Below are 19,356 nucleotides of genomic sequence, written 5' to 3'. Positions count from 1 at the left end.
GGCTACTAGGTAAAAAGGGGCTGACAGGTTAGTGAGTGAAGAGGCAATGGACAAAGTAGGTGTAAAATGCATCTTCAGCATAAAAGACAGAAAGATACAACAGTAACCAGACTAACAGGTAAAACTGAAGTTGTTTCTCTCAACTGTTATCTCTTTTTACGCTAGGTGCAGTGGAATTTTTTTTTTTTTTTTTTTTTTGCCTATCCTCCCTTCTTTCCAAACACAACTTCAAATTTGACCTAACAGCTAACCAGCATAAATGCAAATTCTTGGACCCAACACCAGACATGAGAGAAACTCTGAGGATGTGACAGCTATCTATGCTTCTAACAAACCCTCTATATGATTCCAATGCAAACTAAAGTTTGAAAACCACTGATCAACAGTGACAACAGAGTTATGAACAAAAAGCAGTGGGAGCACAGGGAATGGCTTGTTTGGGTAAATCAGAAAGGCTTCCAGAGGAAGTAGTATTTAAGTTCAAACTGAAAGAATGAATAGAAACTTGCCAGTGTAGATGCAAAATATTACGTGTTCCATATTCCTTTAATACCATTGTGCCACTTCTCTTTTTCTCTTAATGCTAATAGAACTCTAGCAGTTAGCCCTGAAATTTAAGTCCTTCTAACCAATAGAAAGCAATAGAAAGCTCAAGATAGGAATTAAATGTTCTTTCCCTGCTTCTAAAAAGCAGATATTCTGTATCATCAAACAGTCCTTGAGGCATGTGGCTGGCTCAGTAGGTGGAGCCTGGACTCTTGTCTCAGAGCCATGAATTCAAGCCCCCACGTTCAGTGTAGAAATTACTAAAAAACAAACAACAACAAACAGAAAACCCAAAAATGGGTTATCTAACATGTAAATTGAAATGTTTTGGGGGCCTGGCTGGCTCAGTCAGTAGAACATGTGACTCTTGATCTCAGGGTTGTGAGTTGAAGCCCCACGTTAGGATAGAGATTACGTTAAGAAAATAAGTAAAAAATCAATTCATCATTTAAAAAAAAATGTTTTCTGCAAGCCAGTTTTAAACACTTTAGTTTTATCCCATAATCGTGGAAAACCAAATAAAATCTGGCTCATCTAAATTTCTTCTTTGAACTAAGAGTGTTAAAGTCTGTATCTAATTTAAATAATAGTGGGTAGACAAGATGGAGACAAGAATAGCAAGAATATGCATGGGAGGAATTAATTCTGTATTTCTTTAGCACAAATCTGGAGAAAGGCCAAAGAGGAAGATAATTGGGTAAGCAGGTAGATCATGTGACATGTAATACAGTTAACATCCTTTTGTAGGTGATAAGAAACTATCAAAGAAATGTACTAAAAAGGAAAAGTAAAAAATAAGTAAAAAGGAGATGATTAAATATCCATGTTAGGAAATTCAGTGTAGAAGGTGGATTGAAATGGGCCCAGGAAAGTGTTTGGCCATCAGTACCTTGTTCCAGTATGATTTTTACCTTCTATTTAAAAAAAAAAAAGTCCAAACTGTGTAATTTCAAAGTTTATTTTTAAAATATTCTGAAATTTAAATTCTTCAAGACTCTTAACCACCATCCACTTTCCTTCAACACACACACATTTTGTCCTAAAATTGTTGTCCCTACCGCAGTACAAAACAAGAAACAATAAATCCACTAACTCAGCCAATGAAACTACTTCAGTAAGTAATCATGCTACAGCCTGGAATCACCCAAACAAAAAATTTTAATAAATCTCTTTAAAGATATTTATAAAGATTATTTTTTCAGAAAACCAAAGTAATTGATTCAACAATACTAACAGTTCTAGCATGCAGCAAATCATCATGTAACATCTAATGTTTAATTTTCTTATCATGGATGTATACAGTTTATTTTCATTCCTATAAAGTTTCCACAAGAAGCTTGCAGTGATAAAGGTAAATAAGGATTTTGTTACAGGTACTTCAAATAGCACTACAGTACATCTTTGACAAAATTTTTACAATTATTCCCACTTTCAATATGAAACAGCTTTTATTAAAAAGGCATGGGCCAAAAAAAAAAAAAAAGTATAGTAGTATCACTTAAGCAAATAAAGTCTAATAATCATACAAGCACAACACTGTTAGGACTTTCCCTGTTTGGGTTGGGAAAGGACTAAATGAGACATTTGCTTCAAATAAAATTACATAAATAGCTTTGGAAAATCCCCAAATACACAATTTCAAACAAAAAATCCTTGATCCTATATTCTTGGAAAATATGAGCTAATTATTCCTTGCTTTTATGTAATAGGTATGTTCTTGAAAAGTTTTGTGTAAGGCAAATTCTATAAACCCTCATCTTTCTTGCATTGGAGGAACCTATCTGGAGGAAACCTAAGAGAAATTATTCTTTAAAACATATGATTCTCCTGCACATTTATACATCATTGGGCATTTTATCTGTACTGTCACGTTTCATCTCTGTATATTAAACCCAAGTTTCTCAAAATGCACTTGAAAAAGAAGATACCAACCTCTCCTCCCCCGTCCTCCTATACAAAGACCATTTCTTAGAGTATGACAAAGAACTGACAATGCAAAGAATGTTTATTATTCACTCTCAACAGAGGGCTTGTCACTATATTTAAGTGTGCTAAGACAAACACCGACCTGTTCTCTTAAAAGATAATGGCCATTTTATTACTAAGAAATGTCATTCTTAAAGATTTTATTAAAAAATGGCAAATACAAAGGACAATTTGTGATTATGTCTTTTATAGCTTAAGATTCCCAATATTTCCCTATCAGTGCTGCTGAGAGAATGATACCCTCAATTCCATAAACACTTTATTCCTAAATGGGAATAATTATCTTACTAATCAAAACAATTTGCTAAGGATCAAAATAATATTCTTTAGCATTAGAGTCTTGCAAGAAACATAGAATTCAAAACTAGAACTAGACCTAGTCATTGCTATTTGATCAAACTTAACAGATAGATTTAGTTAAGTCACAGGACCACTCAATTCAAGAGGCATTAAAACAAAGTTTTACTGAAGTAAAATAGAAGTCTTGTGGAGATGCAGATCTATAGGTGAGTCTTAAGTCTATACAACTACTGTTGTCAATCATTTAGTAAATAGATGAATTTCATTTATTCCTCTGAAAAGACAATACTGCATACATATCATCAAAAAGATTATGGCACTTGGACAATATTCCTGATAAGTAAACATGATAAATGTATACAGGTGCATCCTAGTCTCTCTCCTACTTTCAGATCTTTTGGGAAAGACAACAGGCTGGGTAAAAAACCAACTCTAATCCCCTGTGGAAAAGGAGGGGAAGCTACCAGAGTCCTAAGAATAAATAGCTTGCAAAAGACCAATGAAAATAATGCTGTGATTTTCTTATCCATTTTCACTTTTACTGCCTTCAGTTTTTAAACTTACAAGAAAAAATTTTGCAATGGAATTTGAGCCACAGGTGGACAAAATTATGCTTTCATGTGAAACAAAATATATAAAATGTAGTGGGGCTATTTGCTGCAGCCAAAACCCAATTTTTACCTCTGTCTTTTGAGTGTATCTAAAAGGAGATGGCATACATTAAGAATTCCTTTAAAAAATAATGAACTGAGTTATTGTACCGCATCATGGATTTACATTTTCAATACAGCCAAAATATGTATTAAAATAAAATAAATGCTTACTGTATGGCATCAAACCATGTTCTTCCCCCTAAAAATTAATTTGGCTGTTCCTAAAACATTGTATTAATTTTCTATGTATCTTGGCTCTTACTTGTAGGACAAGCAACTGCCTATGAAATCACTCAACCTAAGGAAGGCCTTTTAATGAAAATACATTTTAAATGATACAGGCTTTAAGAACAAGATCACCAGAGAGACCACAAATGTGTTACTGGTTCTGTCAGTTACATAATTGAATTTGAGAACCACTTTATCTTGTGGTTGGTCATTCCTTAAAGTGAGTAAGTTGATGTCTCTTCCAGTGAGGAGCCTGCCTGAATGTTTTGCCACAAACTGAGCATTCAAATGGCTTCTGCCCTGCATGAATTAGATAGTGTCTTTCCAGTTTAGATGGAGATCTAAAACTTTTGGAACAAACGCTGCATTGGTAAAGAAGGCCATCATTCCTCTCTGCACGCCCTGAATAACCACAACAATGACTATGTTGGCTCTGCTCTGATTGCAGAAGTGCACTAGAGAGATAAGGCTGCCTGTTCCTGTAGGGGGTACTGAGAATGAAATCCTCTGATTCTGCCTTAACTTTTATATCTGATATTTGATCTGACTCTGAGACCTCATATTTTTGGAAACCAAGAGTCTGACATTGTTGGGAAGCATTATAGTTAACATTATCACCTGGATGAATGAGAAGTTGGTTCAAATTTTCAAATTCTTGGCAAAGAGATCTTCTATAAGGTATCTTATCAATATGAGTTAATTTGTGTCTTTTTAAGTGAGCTGACTGTCTAAAAGATTTCCCACAAACATTACAGCCAAATGGCCTCTGTCCAGTATGAATTAAATAGTGTCTTTGTAGTTTGGAAATAGAAGGAAACACTTTCTCACATTTGTCACAAGGACACATCTTATGTCCAGTATGGATGTTTTCACTTGGAACTGAAAAACCACACTGAAGCACTTCACAGTTATCAAAGAATTCCTCACCTGATGAACCATAGATAGATACATCTTTATTATTCACTGAATTATCTGTAGTTAACATGTTTTCTGTTGTAAGGATACCTTTCAAGTTTTTACCCATATTTTGGCTCTGGAAGTGCTTTTGCCAAGAAAATGGCAAAGTCAACGTTTTCTTCTTTTTATTGCCAACTGTCTTATATGTTCCATGTTTGCCAAGGGAACCTATAAATGTTCTCTGGGCTTGTTCAGGGCTCTGCTCACCAGAAATAAGATCACAATTTTTCAAGAAATTGTTTTTAAATACTTTTTTCTCAGATCGAAAATTATCTAATTTCTTACCCCCAGCACGTTTAAGTTTAGCCAAGATTTTTTTCACAATGGTTTTATAGTTGTAGCTTCTTTTGAGCCTGCTTGGAATTTTGCCACCTCTGGCAGGAAAACACTTATGTCCATTGAGAATCTGCTCTGATTCAAAACACTCTTCACACTCTGGACACTGAAAAGGGACGATATAAATAGAGTGGACATCAAGTTGATTATTCTCCTCAGATTCACCTATATCACCATTTTCAAAACCATCCTGCTTTGCATTTAACTTATTAGGCAGGGGGCATGATTCTGGACTCTTTATCTTCAATGAAAGAGTCTGAAAGGTCTTATTCCTGGTATGGATTTGTTTATGCTTCAGAAGTTTGCTTTGAATCTTAAATCCTTTTTGACAAAAACAACATTGAAAAGGTCTTTCTTCTGAATGTGTGAGTTGATGAATTTTTAAATGAGTTGACTGTCGGAAGGATTTACTGCACAAGACACACTTAAAAGGCCTCTGACCAGTATGAATAAGTGCATGCCTATCAAGTTTTGATTGTGATGGAAACATCTTGCCACAGATTGTACATGCGTGAATATTCTTTCTTTTCTTTGTAGGGCTGTATGTAGGATCAGACTTAGAGCATGGATGTAATGCCCATCTTTCCTCTGTGGTAAAAGTATGATACATCCCATATACTGGCTTTTCTTGCTTGGCCTCCAACAATCTTCTGACCTGTTTAACATCATTCTGGTAGGTTTCATTGTGAAGTTGTTGGTGCTTCACAAACGTCTTCAGATTTTTAAAGTGGCGTTGACAAATGCTACATTTAAAAGGCAGATTATGAGTTAGTTGATGTCTCTCCAGATGAACCAGTTGCCTAAAGGTTTTATGACATACATCACATTCAAATGGCTTTTGACCAGTATGAATGAGATAATGCCTAGCTAATTTTGATGGTGTTTCAAAGTGCTTGAAGCAAATATTGCAAATATATGGCCTGTTTCTAGGTAGTTTGTTGGCTACTACACACTGTTGAATCTTTAGCATTTTTAAATTGTTTTCAGCCATCATATTCTTCAGTGATACACTCTGATGAACTCCATGTTCTTAAACTCCACAGATGTCTAAAAATTAAAAATAAAAATGTATTAATTTAAAAATTATTTATTCATATGAAAAGAAATTAAGTTGTTTTTTATTCATATGAAAAGAAATAATTTAAGTTGTCCTTTGGTTAAAGATATTAAGGGTATAGGGGAACCTGGACTTTTTCTATGTTTAAAAGTAAGTTAATAATCATTTTAGATGAATACTTTAGAATAATAAAACTAATTTCACACATAGAAATGATGAGTCTTTAAAAGAAATTTCTAGGGGTGCCTGGCTGGCTCAGTCAATAGAGCATACGACTCTTGATCTCAGGATCATGAGTTCAAGCTTCATGTTGGGTGTAGAGCTTACTTTAAAAAAAAAAAAAAGCCAAAATAAAATTAAAAAATAAATCTCTAAAAACCTATATAATTTTAAGCTATATTTCTAATTGAGATAATACATTAAAAGGAGGATAATTTGAATTTCTTAACATTAAATAGACCTTTTAATTCCAATTTTCCTAGTTCTCTATTAAGTAGTGTCATCAATATTTAGTTGCTTTGTCATTATTTATTTATTTATTCATTTTTAAGAGAGAGAGAGAGAGAACCTGTGTGTGAGTCAGGGTGGGGAGGGGCAGTGGGAGAGGAAGAGAATCTTAGCAGGCTCCACCCTCAGCACAGAGTCCGATGTGGGGCTCCACCTCACGACCCTGAAATCATGACCTGAGCCGAAATCAAGTTGGATGCTCGACTAAGCCACCCAGGTGTCCCGCTTTGTCATTTTTAAAAAATTAAGCTAGAAAGGTTAGAAAGTGTAAGAATTAAAATATAAAACTAAAAATAAGATGTATTTGCATTTAATTATAGCATACCATGGGTATGATCTGAGAGAATGTTTCAGTTACCAAGGTTGGATTTCTTAGCCACATCATTAACAGTATTTACTTTTAATTACTTCTTTGGACCAACAAAGACAACATGGACAACTGGGAGAAAATGCGCCAGATAACCTAGTCCCAATTTGCTACCATATGATCTCAGTGGCAGAAAAAAGGAAATAGATTGTTCATCTCTAAGCCTCCTGGCTGCCTACCACATCAAGTTGTGAGAATCAATGGAAATAATGCATCTAAATGTGTTGGAAAACTGTGAAGCGATATACAAATGGGAGGTATTACTTAGCTCAACACTAATCAAATTTTAAAACTTTATCCTTGTCTACATAATATATATATTTTAGGGTTTCTAACTAAGAAATAAACATACTAATTAAATTTATAGTTCTTTGTATTTCTTCTTTGCATTTTGTTGTGGAGTTCCTTTGCATTTTGTTGTGGAATACAGAGTCGATGAGGCAAATTGGCTACTTATATTCTTATTGATGGCTAAGTAACTGAAAGTTAAGTGTGGTTCACTTTTCAGACAATATAATAAAAATATCATTTTGGTCTTGGAGTTAATATAAAGATAAATCTGCTTTTGCTAATATAACTCTGTAGGAAACATGCATAAGTTTACTAGGTATTTTCACAAAAACTGTATACCCTATCTTCTCTTTTATCAGAGAAACCAATTTTCTTCTCATCCTTCTACTATTGCATTTACTTTAAATAAAGGAGTCAGAGATTAAAAAAAAAAAAAAAAAAAAAGCTGCTCTACCTCTCTGATTCTAATGTTGTATCTTCTAGTTGAGATCAGAAAGTTGATAAATCTACCAGAAACTCTGTGTTCTTTTGTCAGCTAATTTGGCGAATATCCAACATATATGCTATTTGCTATTTACTGTTTTCTCCTAGAAGACACCTTAAACACAAAATCGCAAACACATCCACTGTGGTTCTTTTCAGCAATGTGAATTAGAAACAAAAACATTCATTTATTGAACAAGTATCTTCTATTAGTTGCTTTATCACAGTGTTTTTCAGTATTTGAAAAACACAACTGCATGTTGCTACCATTAATGCATTGTGAAATCAATTTAGTGGGTCATGATCACCAGTTTTGTTTAATAAAGAGTAGTAAATATCAGATTGCATTACATAAAGATGAATACTGTTTTGTGAAACTTCTGTTGAAAGAGGTAAGAATGTTGTGAAAGCGGTTCCTGGTATATCTCTTCACACAACACTAGACAGAGGAACCCACAGCAAATTAATAACTTTATTCAAAGTAACCAAATAATCCATTAGGTAAGATTGGGGCCCACAGGATGAGGCAGGATTACTAAGGAAAGCAACAGTATCTAATTTTCTTCACTTGGCCCATATAACCCCAAAATATTTACCAAAAAATGTAATTAGAGGCCAAATGGATATGCCACACGAGTCTATGTAAAATAAAAGAATCTGACTGCAAGCCACTATATTAATTTACAAAATATACCATATAACCCAGATATCCATGTTAGCAACAATTAACTGTTGGTGCTATTCATATGCATTTTCACTACACTGAGAGAAATTACTGGTGAACAACCTCCAGACCCCTAAACATGCTAAACACACCAACAGTCATGAGGATTAAAATTATGAATCCATTAAATTGCCAAGAACTTGGCAATTTATTTCATTCCTGTCAAGCTATCGGGTGTCGAGGTGGTCAATTAGGACAAAGAGCCAAAATGAAAATAATAATCAAGCCTTTATTCACTTAATTGCCACAGTGCAAGCATGAGGCAAAACAAGGACTGGTTCCCCAGGGTCCATTACACAGAACTACACTAGGTGAGGATCAGATGGATGCAGGGCACACAATCATCTCCCTGCAGAGGAGGCCAGAACAAAAGGCTTCTGCCTCTTTATGGACCTGTGGGCCAGGGGAAGAGGAAGGAAGGGCTAGGAGTGGAAAGGTCCTGAGTTAAAACCAAGAAAAGTACCTCAAGCAAGCCCCTCCTCCCACCCACCCAAGGAGGTCTTGGTAGAGATGGAGGGGCCTGGGAAGTACCCCTGCCAAGATCTTCTGAATGGAGGTAACTGAGCCAACAATGCAATCCAGTATAAGCATGGGTAGCAGGAGGGAAGGGGTGAGTCCTTGATTGCAACTCCCTCCAGAAAACTGCAATGCACTGGCCATGCACAAGTCTGGTGTGGGAGGGCAAGTTTCCCCCATAAGGCTGGCCAGCCAAAGCCACGAAATTGTCAACAGTCAGCCCTGAAAGATCACACAAAGGATTTTGGCCTGTAGCCGACCTCAATTCCTACCGTATATTTTTCCTTCTTTTTAATAGTTTCTATGGAATACTCTTGAAAGAAGTCCCAGACTAGAACCACATACCACAACCATCTCTGATTATAACAGGAATTGACTACCCATAGTTCCTGTGCCAAAAATTGTCTATGGCTGATCAACTACCACTAGCACTAAGACTGGATACTATTGTCATTTGCCTTCACACCAGGTGGGAAAGCACTTACTGGGAGCCCTGTAATTGCTAGAACCATTGGTGGCAACAAGTGATCTCATCTGCTATTTATAAGTGATAGCTCAGGGATCCCCACTGCTCCAAGTGCAGTCCCATATGTACTTCTACAGCGTGCACATTAATTTGATAGAGCTCCAAATCCCACTTCAACTGATTCTCTGTGCTCTCAATTGATTTTTTGTTATTGGTAATATGAAAACAAACAAACAAACAAAAAAACAAAAAAACCAAAACAAAGCCAACACCATGTACTTTTTCCTGTTAAACTGAAAATGAAAAGTAAAATAGCAAATCTCAGTGGTTCAACCTGAAGATGATTCTGACAACTGCAAGATACACTCTGTTGGAAGACTGTAAAAACCGATTTAAAAAAAATTCCAATGACGCCTCAAGGCTGAAAGCCTGTTGGTTTTTTACTAACACCACAAAAGCGAAGTGAGGCCATCACAAAAGCAAATGAACAAGAGACGAACGACCTGAGAGAAACTTGGACCACTTCCAGCTGGGGAATAATCTCTGGCGACATTTATCACAGCCTTTCCTTCTTGGTGGCTGCATCTGCCCCACTTCCCCTGGCCCACGCTCTTAAACCCTCACCTCTCGTCCCAGAGGGGCTGCAATGGACAGAGGACCCTGACGTCCGGCCGTCGCCCTCATCGCCCACAACCAATAAGCACCTAGGGGGTCGAGCCGAGTCCAGAGACTGCAAAATCCCACACCAGGAAAGGAAGGGCAAGGGTGAAAATGGCTTTGACGGCAGCCAGGGGGGGAAATGCCACATGCGATTCGACCCACAGCAGAGGAAAAGCATCCTTTCTGCGCCTTCCTCTCAGAGATTGCCGCTCCCCAAGAGACGCAGTCGGGAGGCGGGGAACTGGAAAAGGAATGGGAGCCGAGGTCGTGGCGCCCCCGCTATGGGTCCCCGGGCACCTTGGAGGGATCGAGGCAGGCCCGACCCTTCCCGGGGATCGCTCCACCTCACACACGGATTCCTCAAGTCCTCCTCACGCACCTGGAGCTGGCACGGACCCGGCAGGCGCGCATCTCAGGGCCCAGGCGCCGCGAAGGCAAGGAGCGCACGTCCGTAGGGCTGGCGCGGCGACGGGCTGAGCGCGCAGGCGCAGCGCTCCGGAGCGCCCAGGGCCGCGGTCCGGCTAGAAACAGGCTCCCTCCCACCCCAGTGCCGCCGTCGCTTAGGCTCGGTCTGCAAGACGGCAGTGAAAGGGGGGGGGGGGGGGGGGGAGGCTCCAGAGGTTGGTCCCCACCCCTAGCGCCGCTCACCCCGCCCTGCAGTTTCGCGGGGAAGAGAATAGAGTGAAGAAGGCTGTTACTTCAGATTGCTGACAATTAGATGAGATGGATGTAAAGTGCTCAACGTAGTGCCTAGAGCCTAGTAAGCCCTGAATAGCTTCATCATTTATTACTCTTTTTATATTACATACAACTTTATGAAGTGATGGGATCTCATTTTAAAATGAGGAAAAGGAGATTGAGGCGTTAAGAAACTTACTCAGTGTCACACGGCTGATAGACGATGGAGGTGGGATTTGAACAAAGGCGTCTAGTACCAGACCTGCACTTTTAATTCGCTACTTCTTCCCAAATTATAGATATCTCAGTATTTTATGTGGACACTATTAAGGGTTAAACGTTGTAGTCCAGTTACGGACGTGGGTGACACATTATTAGGTATAAGATGCTTAGGTATCTACCGAAGATTTTAAGTACAAAAGATAGTGGAAAATTATTGTGCATTTTTGCAGGTTCCGATTTTAACTGTCTCAGCTTGAGCGATGAGGACATGAGAACAGGTAACAAGCACATTTTCTTTCAACTGTAAGTAACTTTTTGCATTACTTGTCAAGGACCACTGACAACAAAATTGTTATTTCTAATGTTTTTATACGTTCCTCTATTTAATAAGGAAAAAGTTGGTCCAATGAAAACTCATTCTCTATTTTCCATGTGGCAACATGAGGAAATGGCTAGTAGGACATAAGCTTTGGCTTTTATTTTGTAGCAAGCTTGGAGGAGTCACATTTGGGGAAGGTTGAAGCCCTTCCAACAGAAACAGAGACAGAGAGAGGAGGGAAAGAGCTTCCGTGTCTTAAGTGTTAACCTCAGGGTAGGGACTCTGTGTGTTCAGATAACTCTTGAAGACTTGCTCTCTTCTGCAGCTTCTCCTGGGAGCTCAGCTCAACCAAATCATGCAAACAATTGCATCCATCACCAGCCACATAAATCCTCAGGAAAGATACGCAGACCGTAAAAGAGTATCACCTGAGGTTGGGAACCAATGGAGGGTGCATTACTTGCAAAATTTGCACCAAGAGCCTGAATTTGGAGTGTGGAACATAGATGAGACATGGATAAGCTATTCTCCAAGGCCACATACCCTACCTCATAGCCTTCCCCATTCACCCTGAAAGTCATCTCAGGAGCCTTCTGGGGAAAAAAAAAAGGGAGGTAGAAATTACTGTGAGTAAGTCATCAGGAAGATTTCACTGCATAGGTGGGATTTGAATGGGGACTTAGCAGTGGTTTCAATATGGATAAACAGAAAATGTGGGGGGCAGGCTAGAACATTGTAGGGAGAGATGGGAGTAGTGATAAGGTAAAATAAAGGAACGGCGTGGCATATATCTTACCTCTGCAACTTACTAGTGTGTGTCCTTAAAAGTTATTTAACCTTTCTGAATCTCAGTTTCCTCATCCTCAAAATGGGGATATAATTAATTAATCATTCATTCAATGACCTGTCATGTACAAAGTACAAAGGATTCACTTGTAAGCATATGAAGATGAAACGGTGAGGGCCCTGACTTCAATGTAGTTTTCAGCTCAGAAGAACATGCAAGGAAGTATAATATGATAAGAGAAGATATGTATGGGGCAGCAGTGGGGAGGAGGAGTGTCTAAATCTGCCTGGGACTTCAGGTGGAGACTGTCTTTGACCTGAGGTGTTAATTATCCCTCCACCCATCCATCCATCCTACATATATTTTAAGCACTTGCTATATGCCACGCCCTGTTCTACATTACTGGAGATAGAGTAGGGAACAAATTAAAAAGTCAGCAATTCCTGTCTTCATAAATTTTTCATTTATAGTTTTTTATATATTTATATGCCTACGGAGGGAGACAGACAATAAACTAAGGAAAATATATCATATCTAATATGTAAAATAAGCACAGAAGGGGGCTATGAAGATTTGGGTGGGAGGGCTTGTTGGCATTTTAGTAGATAGCCGGGGATGACCTTACTGAGCAGTTCTGTGATTTTTGAGTGGAGCCTGATAGAAATGAGAGAGCCAGTCCTCCTTATTTATGCTTCACGTTTAGAGCACCTACTGCTCACCAGGCACTTTGCAAGAAGCTGAGAAAAGCCTTAAATGCCTTGCAGAGGTTTTCTTTTTTTCTTCTTTATTTTAAACCTGTAGGCAATAGGAGATTATTGAAGAATTTTGATCACAGGTATGGCAAGTTTCCATTTGTGTCGTAGAAAATTCACTCAGAAGTAAGATGGATGAAAAAACAGCGATGGCAAGATTAGAATAGCCACGTTGTCATCTAGGGGCTTCCTACTCCTTGAATATCTGGTTAACTTGGATGAAAATCCAGTTCTGTGGCCCGTGACAGTCTTCATGCTACCTGTTCTCACAGTTTGCTCCTAGTGTATATGTATCCTCCTCAGTAGTTCTTAACCTTTAGGGCTATGTCTCTCCTTTTTAGCAACAACACATTGAATGTAGAACTTAGCTTCCTTGTCAGTTTCTAGAAAAATATCCAGTCATACTGGTGTGTGTGTGTGTGTGTGTGTGTGTGTGTGTATGACAGAAAGAGAGAGAGAAAGAATACTTTACTGAAGATTCAAGGGTCACTAGGGGATAGGGTTTCAACTGAAAAGATGTGGGGCCTGGGAGCAACTCAGCCAGTACCAAGTGCATCCAAGAAAATTGCACTTGAAAGGAGTCCACACTTTGAGCATCTTTCATATGTCTTTGGAATATTTTAAAGGCAAAAACTATGAAATTGAGTTTTAATGCTTGCTAAAGCTCTTCCTACTCCCAAGTGACTGACCTGGCAGAGAGTTCAAATCTTCTGTTTTCATCTCCCCTCTTATTTTCCTCTTACCTCTCCTCTTTCTTTCTGTGGAGCAACCAATAAAACCATCCACTTGCCTCCTGCAGATAATCCACCAAAACCTGTACCCCTCAAATGTTAGTTTCTACTGCCAAGCAATTATCAAAGAATTTTTCCAACAAAGACAGCACTCCCTTTCTAAGAGGATTTTTGATGAATAAAATTCTCTGTTTCCCATCATATATTTTCTCAAGAAAAATATTTGCAGACTCTTGTGTGTTTTGCTGCAGGACTTCTGAGGGGTGGCAGGGGCTGGAGGTGAGGAGTGGTAAGTTGGGATCAGAAGGTAAAACGTGGTACAACTGTATTTTACTTAAGGCAGTTAGACCACATCCGACTCCCAGGCTAGTCCCAATCTCTTGGAGGGTTGTTAGAAATTTTCTTTAAAGCTCCACTGGTGCTAATGCCTGTAGGATTTCTGGGTCTAGTTAGGCAGCAGCATCCTACCCCACCCACCCCCCAGGTGTTGGTTCAAATTCCATAGTTACCCTGAAAGCAGGTGGGATTCTCAGCATAGGGCTTTGACCGCATTTGTTAACCCTTAGAGTCAGGGCTGACCTCTGGACCCACATTGATTACAGAAACCCCTCCTACTACTTTAATATTGGGGTATAGGTCAACCAAGGAGAGAGGGCAGAGCTATGGTATCTACCAAACGTTTTTGCTTATGGCGTCAGGAGAGCCTGACATTGGGACTTCTCTCCTGTTTCTGGATCTTAATTTCTTGAGTTCTTTTCATTCCTCCAAAAAATACCTATCCTCACAAGGGCCAGAACAGATGGAAGCGTTTCTCTTCTCAGCCCCCAACCCCATGTAGTGCTATGGGTTTTAAACCTGTTTCTGGTGGCTGCTAGATTGCAGGGGGCAAATGTGTGAGATATTACTGATCTTTTGTTTAGGACCTGGCTTCCCAACTGGATAAAAACTCAATAGTCATTGTTTGTGTTTAAGCCTAGGGCTTTTTCTGGTGTGTTCTCTGACCCAAAGTAACTCACTTACCCCCTAGCCTGGGAGCGTTGGTAGCTGGGTGAACGACTGTGAACTAACTCTCTGTACTTGGGTGGCTGAGCTCTGCACACTCCACATAGTTACACGGGTACCTTCACCTCTAACCCCAAATAATCAGTCTTCTCTCTTCCTCCCTTTGAATAACTTCTTTAAAAGCAAGGAGTAGGGGCGCCTGGGTGGCTCAGTCGTTAAGCGTCTGCCTTCGGCTCAGGTCATGGTCCCAGGGTCCTGGGATCGAGTCCCGCATCAGGCTCCCTGCTCAGCGGGAAGCCTGCTTCTCCCTCTCCCACTCCCCCTGCTTGTGTCCCTTCTCTCGCTGGGTCTCTCTCTGTCAAATAAATGAATAAAATCTTTAAAAAAATAAAAATAAAATAAAAGCAAGGAGTAGGAGGATAATCCATATTTTCACAGGAAGTTCTGAGTTTCTCCTGTAATGTTTTGCTTTAAATTCCTCCTACAACAGCTTAACTCCAACAAGCCTGATTTTTCCACACTACTTTCCAACAGCAATGTGGGGATGCTTTGTGGCAAAACCTCTTAAGTTTTAACACAAATGCAAAGGTCACTTCTCCTTCCAGCCGTTACATTGCCTAAATTCTGATTTAGAAATCCAGACATTTACCACATTGTCAAGCATGATTGCCATTAATAATGCCATTGTTAAGCATTCAGCTACCCAGTGTACCCTAGGGATGCACTGGCAACTTTGCAATCACATAAATTCTTAAATCTAGATCCTGCAAACTTTTAATTAATCATTGTCTAATTCCAACTGTTATTCCTCTAATATTTCAGGGAATGTGAAAATCCTTTTTCTGCGTTACCCAAAATTGTCTTTATTTCTCGTGGCATGTAGTGTTCACTAGGGGTCGTAATAGGCAGTCCCCAGTTCAGATCTTTGAGGGACCCTGACTCAGTAGAAGAAACAATCATAATAGGAATCTTTCATTAGCCCTTTACAAAGTTGTAAGTTAAGGACTTCTTTTGTGTTGCTGCTTTTAATATTTTTTTCTTTATCACTATATTTTGCAAATTTAATTACAATGTCTTGGTGTTGGCCTGTGTTTGTTGATTTTGATGGGAGTTCTCTGTGCCTCCTACATCTGGATATCTGTTTCCTTCCCTAGGTCAGGGAAATTTTCAGCTATTATTTCTTCACATAAATTTTCTGCCCTGTTTTTTCTCTTCTTCTTTTGGGACTCCTATAATACAAACGTTATTATGTTTGATGGACTCACTGAGTTCCCTAAGTCCATTCTGCTGTTGCATAATTCTTTCTCTCTTTTGTTCAGCTTCATTATTTTCCATTATTTTGTCTTCTAGGTCACTAATTCATTCCTCCAGCCTGCTGTTCATTGCGTCAAGCCTGCTTCCAATCTTGTTTATTGTACTCTTCATCTCTGATTCTTTTTTAACTCTTTAATCTCTGCCGTGAGGGTCCATCTGATGTCTTCTATTCTTTTCTCAAGGTCAGTGAGTATCCTTATGCTTGCTTTCTAATTTCTTAATCTTCTCAACAACTTTGAAAGGAAATATTTTTGTCTCTATTTATGAATTAGGAAATATAAAGACCAAGAGTTTAGTTGACTTGTCAAGGTCATGCAGCTAGTAAGTGCAGGAGTAGGTTTCTTTTTTTTTTTAAGATTTTATTTATTTATATGTCAGAGAGAGAGAGAGAGCACAAGCAGGGGGGAGCGGCAGGCAGAGGGAGAAGCAGGCTCCTCGCTGAGCAAGGAGCCCGATGCAGGACTTGATCCCAGGACCCTGGGATCATGATTTGAGCTGAAGGCAGATGCTTAACCGACAGCCACCCAAGTGTCCCGAGGAGTAGGTTTCAAATCCAGATTTTTCTTGACTCCAAAACCTATATACTTTCTACTGCACCATAATATAAAACATGTAATACAATGCTTACAGCATATTTGGTGCTCAATATATTATACTTTTTGTTCTTATTTTTTTTCACTTAGAGTCAAATGTTTATATATTTTAATATATATATTTATCTAAATATATTTTTTATAAAAATATGTGACATATATTTTGTACATTTAAATATATTTTATATTTGAAATATGTGATATTTGATATACTTATCATATGTGATGTGTATATTTTATATATTATATATTTGTTATGTATGTATTATGTGTATGTGTGTCCTTTCTTGTGGTTCTGCTTCTCTGATTGAACACCACTGAAGGAGGGGCAAAAGTGAAAGCTAGTATACTTGTTAAGAGGCCAACACCATTTAGTCCAGGACCAAAGACCCAAGATGTCATCATGGAGATGGAGAGAAGTTCACCAGTTTAAGAAATGTTTTGGAGGTTGTATTATGGTTCTCTAGAGAAACAGAACCAGTTGGAGAGAGAGAGAGAGAAAAGAAAGAGATTTCTCATAAGGAATTGGCTCATGAAATTATGGAGGCTGAGAAGTCCCAAGAGCAGCAGTTGGCAAGCTCAAGACCCAGGGGGACTGATGGTGGAGGCTGGCAGGCTTGAGACCCAAGAAGAGCTGAGGTTTCAGTTTGAGTTTAAGGGCAGGAAAAGACTGATATCTCAGCTCAAGTAGTCAGGCAGAAGGAGGTCCCTCATATTTCTTGTTGTTTTTGTTCTAGTCAGGCCCTCAACTGATTGGATAAAGCCCACCCACATTAGAGGGAGCAATCTGCTTTACTCCGTCTACTGATTCACGTGTTAATCTCAACCAGAAATATTCTCAGAGACAAACGCAGAATAATGCTTAACCAAATGTCTGTGCACTCCGTGGCCCAGTCTAGTTGATACATAAATTAACTTTCACATAGATGTGAAGGAAAAACTCAGGTTTTTTCCTTCCTATGTAGAGAAAAACCCAGTTCTCCTCTACTTTGAGTTTCTTCCCTGTGAGTTTCCTACTAACACAAACCACTTCTGACATTTCTAGTCACCAAGTGTGTGTGTGTGGGGGGGGGTTTCCTCAAAACAACAAGCAAGCCTTTGACTCCAGCTGGGAGTCCTACCATTCAACTCAATTCTGACACTGTCTACCTAGATGTAGCCTCAGATCTCTTGGGTAAGCCTGCCTCTCCCCACCACTACTTCAGATGCCAGTTGCAAGCTCAGTTATTGTTTTTGCTTCTGACCCACTGCTCTAGATCAAAGGTTTCAATGACCCCCTCTGCAAGTACAATTCATTTGCTAGAGGAACTCACAGAACTCAGGGGAATACACACATTTACAGGTTTATTCAAGGATATGATTAATAAGGCAGAAGAACAAACAGATGAAGAGATACCTAGAGCGAGGTCTGGGAGGTTCTGTCCCCGTGGAGTTGGAGTGGATCACCCTCTTGGTGTGGATGTGTACACCCACTTAGAAGCTCTTCGAACCCCATACTTTTGGGATCTTATGGAGGCTTTATTATGTTGGCATGATTGATAATCATTAATTCCATTTTCGGCCCTCGTCCCTCTCAAGAGAATGGGGCTAGGGCTGAAAATCCCAAGCTTCTAATCATGACTCCTTCTTTCCAGTGACCAGTCTGTTATTCAGGAACCATCCAGGAATCCACCCGAAGTCACCTCATTAGAACAAAAGATGCTTGTAATGCTCTTATCACTTAGGAATTGATGTGGGTTTTAGGAGCTGTGTGCCAGGAACCGGAGACAGAGACCATATATTTTCTATTATCTCATGATAGATGTATGTATGTTGGATGCATGTCTGCCTTCATATGCACTTGCACCAGGCCCCACACTTGGGAGGACTCCATAGTTGGTTTAATGCTCTGCTGTTGCTGTCTTAAAATTCTTGGTAATTTTTCAACAAGGGGACCTGCATGTTCATTTTTTATTGGGCCCCACATAATATGTAGCAGGTCCTGATTGGATATGAGGAATGAGGAGAAAAAAAGCTCAAGGATTACACTTAGGTTTTTGGCTTAAACAGCTGTGTGGATGGTACTGCATTTGGAGGTGGAGTTTGGGAGATAAATTAAGAATTTTGATTTGAGCATGTTAACTTAGAGCTGCCTTTTAGACATTGTGGTAAGATATTTGTTGCTTGCTTCCCCAGCATTCATTTCCATCTTCCGGATTCCTGGCTAGACCCTGTTTCCCAGCTTTATGGTTAGGGTTTGATTGGCTCTATTTCCAGCCATCCACATGCTGTCCTGGTATGGCAGCCTCTGCCATATAATAGGTAATCTACTAAGCCAAGTAGACTAGTGCTCTTTGTAATTCCCTTCAACCCTAGATTAAAGAATAAGGGGGGAAAATGATAAGGAGAGACTGACTCTTTGAGAAGGAGAGGCAAAGGCTGCAGAAATGGAGCCTAAAGTTTTTTGTCTGTTTGTTTGTTTGTTTTATCCCAGGCCATGGATACTTGTGGGAGAATCTGCTTATTTTCCCAGTATCTATCCTTGCCATCTTCCACTGTTTAGCTGGGTACATGGTTTCCTAGTATAAAGACTACATTTCCCAACATTCCGTGGAGCTAAGTACACAGCCATGTGATTATATTCTGTTTAATGGGCTATAGGGGGACGTGGTATATACATTTTGCTGGACATATCCTTAAAGAGAGGGGGCATGCCATTTCTCCTCCCTTCAAATTTCAGCAGTCTAGAATTTGAATGCATTGACAGAAACACCGTAGTGAGCAACAGACAAGAACACTGGTCCTTTGACACCACGGAGCCATGCTAGTTTTGGATTGCCTACCTCTTATCTTTTATAAGAGAGCTAAATTCTATCTTATTTGAGATAAGACTATTATCCAC

The 19,356-nt window shown here is 39.2% G+C and overlaps 2 protein-coding genes and 1 long non-coding RNA gene across 9 annotated transcripts in view; 1 reads left to right on the top strand and 2 right to left on the bottom strand.

Annotated features, from left to right (window-relative positions):
* AQR (aquarius intron-binding spliceosomal factor) overlaps positions 1–10,556 on the bottom strand; it is a 111,529-nt gene extending 100,973 nt beyond the window's left edge. Inside the window, exon 1 of the mRNA XM_036109142.2 lies at positions 10,457–10,556. The gene's annotated coding sequence lies outside the window, so the exon portion shown is untranslated. The remainder of the gene's footprint in view (positions 1–10,456) is intronic.
* On the bottom strand, positions 1,489–10,574 carry ZNF770 (zinc finger protein 770). 4 transcript variants are annotated; one of them, XM_036109148.2, is made up of 2 exons: positions 10,457–10,574; positions 1,489–6,053 (listed from the first exon to the last, which is right to left on the bottom strand). In XM_036109148.2, the coding sequence occupies exon 2, from the start codon at positions 5,998–6,000 to the stop codon at positions 3,922–3,924; it is 2,079 nt and encodes a 692-aa protein (XP_035965041.1). In that variant the 5' UTR covers positions 6,001–6,053; positions 10,457–10,574; the 3' UTR covers positions 1,489–3,921. The 4 variants fall into 4 exon arrangements, with proteins under 4 accessions (XP_035965041.1, XP_035965043.1, XP_035965042.1 ...); XM_036109150.2 differs by having other exon boundaries at positions 10,375–10,504; XM_036109149.2 differs by lacking the exon at positions 10,457–10,574 and adding an exon at positions 10,042–10,342.
* A 182-nt stretch (positions 10,575–10,756) lies between these two features.
* Positions 10,757–19,356, top strand: part of LOC118546438 (uncharacterized) — a 110,205-nt gene continuing 101,605 nt past the window's right edge. For 2 of the 4 annotated variants that reach the window (XR_013450157.1, XR_013450159.1), the window contains exons 1-2: positions 10,757–10,837; positions 11,208–11,255. This is a non-coding gene — a long non-coding RNA (uncharacterized LOC118546438). Of the gene's footprint in view, positions 10,838–11,207; positions 11,281–15,918; positions 16,065–19,356 lie in introns of all 4 variants that reach the window. The other 2 variants (XR_013450158.1, XR_004922590.2) reach the window with 2 other exon arrangements.

Source organism: Halichoerus grypus, chromosome 8 (genome assembly GCF_964656455.1).
Source record: "Halichoerus grypus chromosome 8, mHalGry1.hap1.1, whole genome shotgun sequence".
In the NCBI taxonomy this organism is placed as follows: domain Eukaryota; kingdom Metazoa; phylum Chordata; class Mammalia; order Carnivora; family Phocidae; genus Halichoerus; species Halichoerus grypus.
Note: the sequence above shows the minus strand (reverse complement) of the source record. Positions and strands in the feature narration are given on the sequence as shown.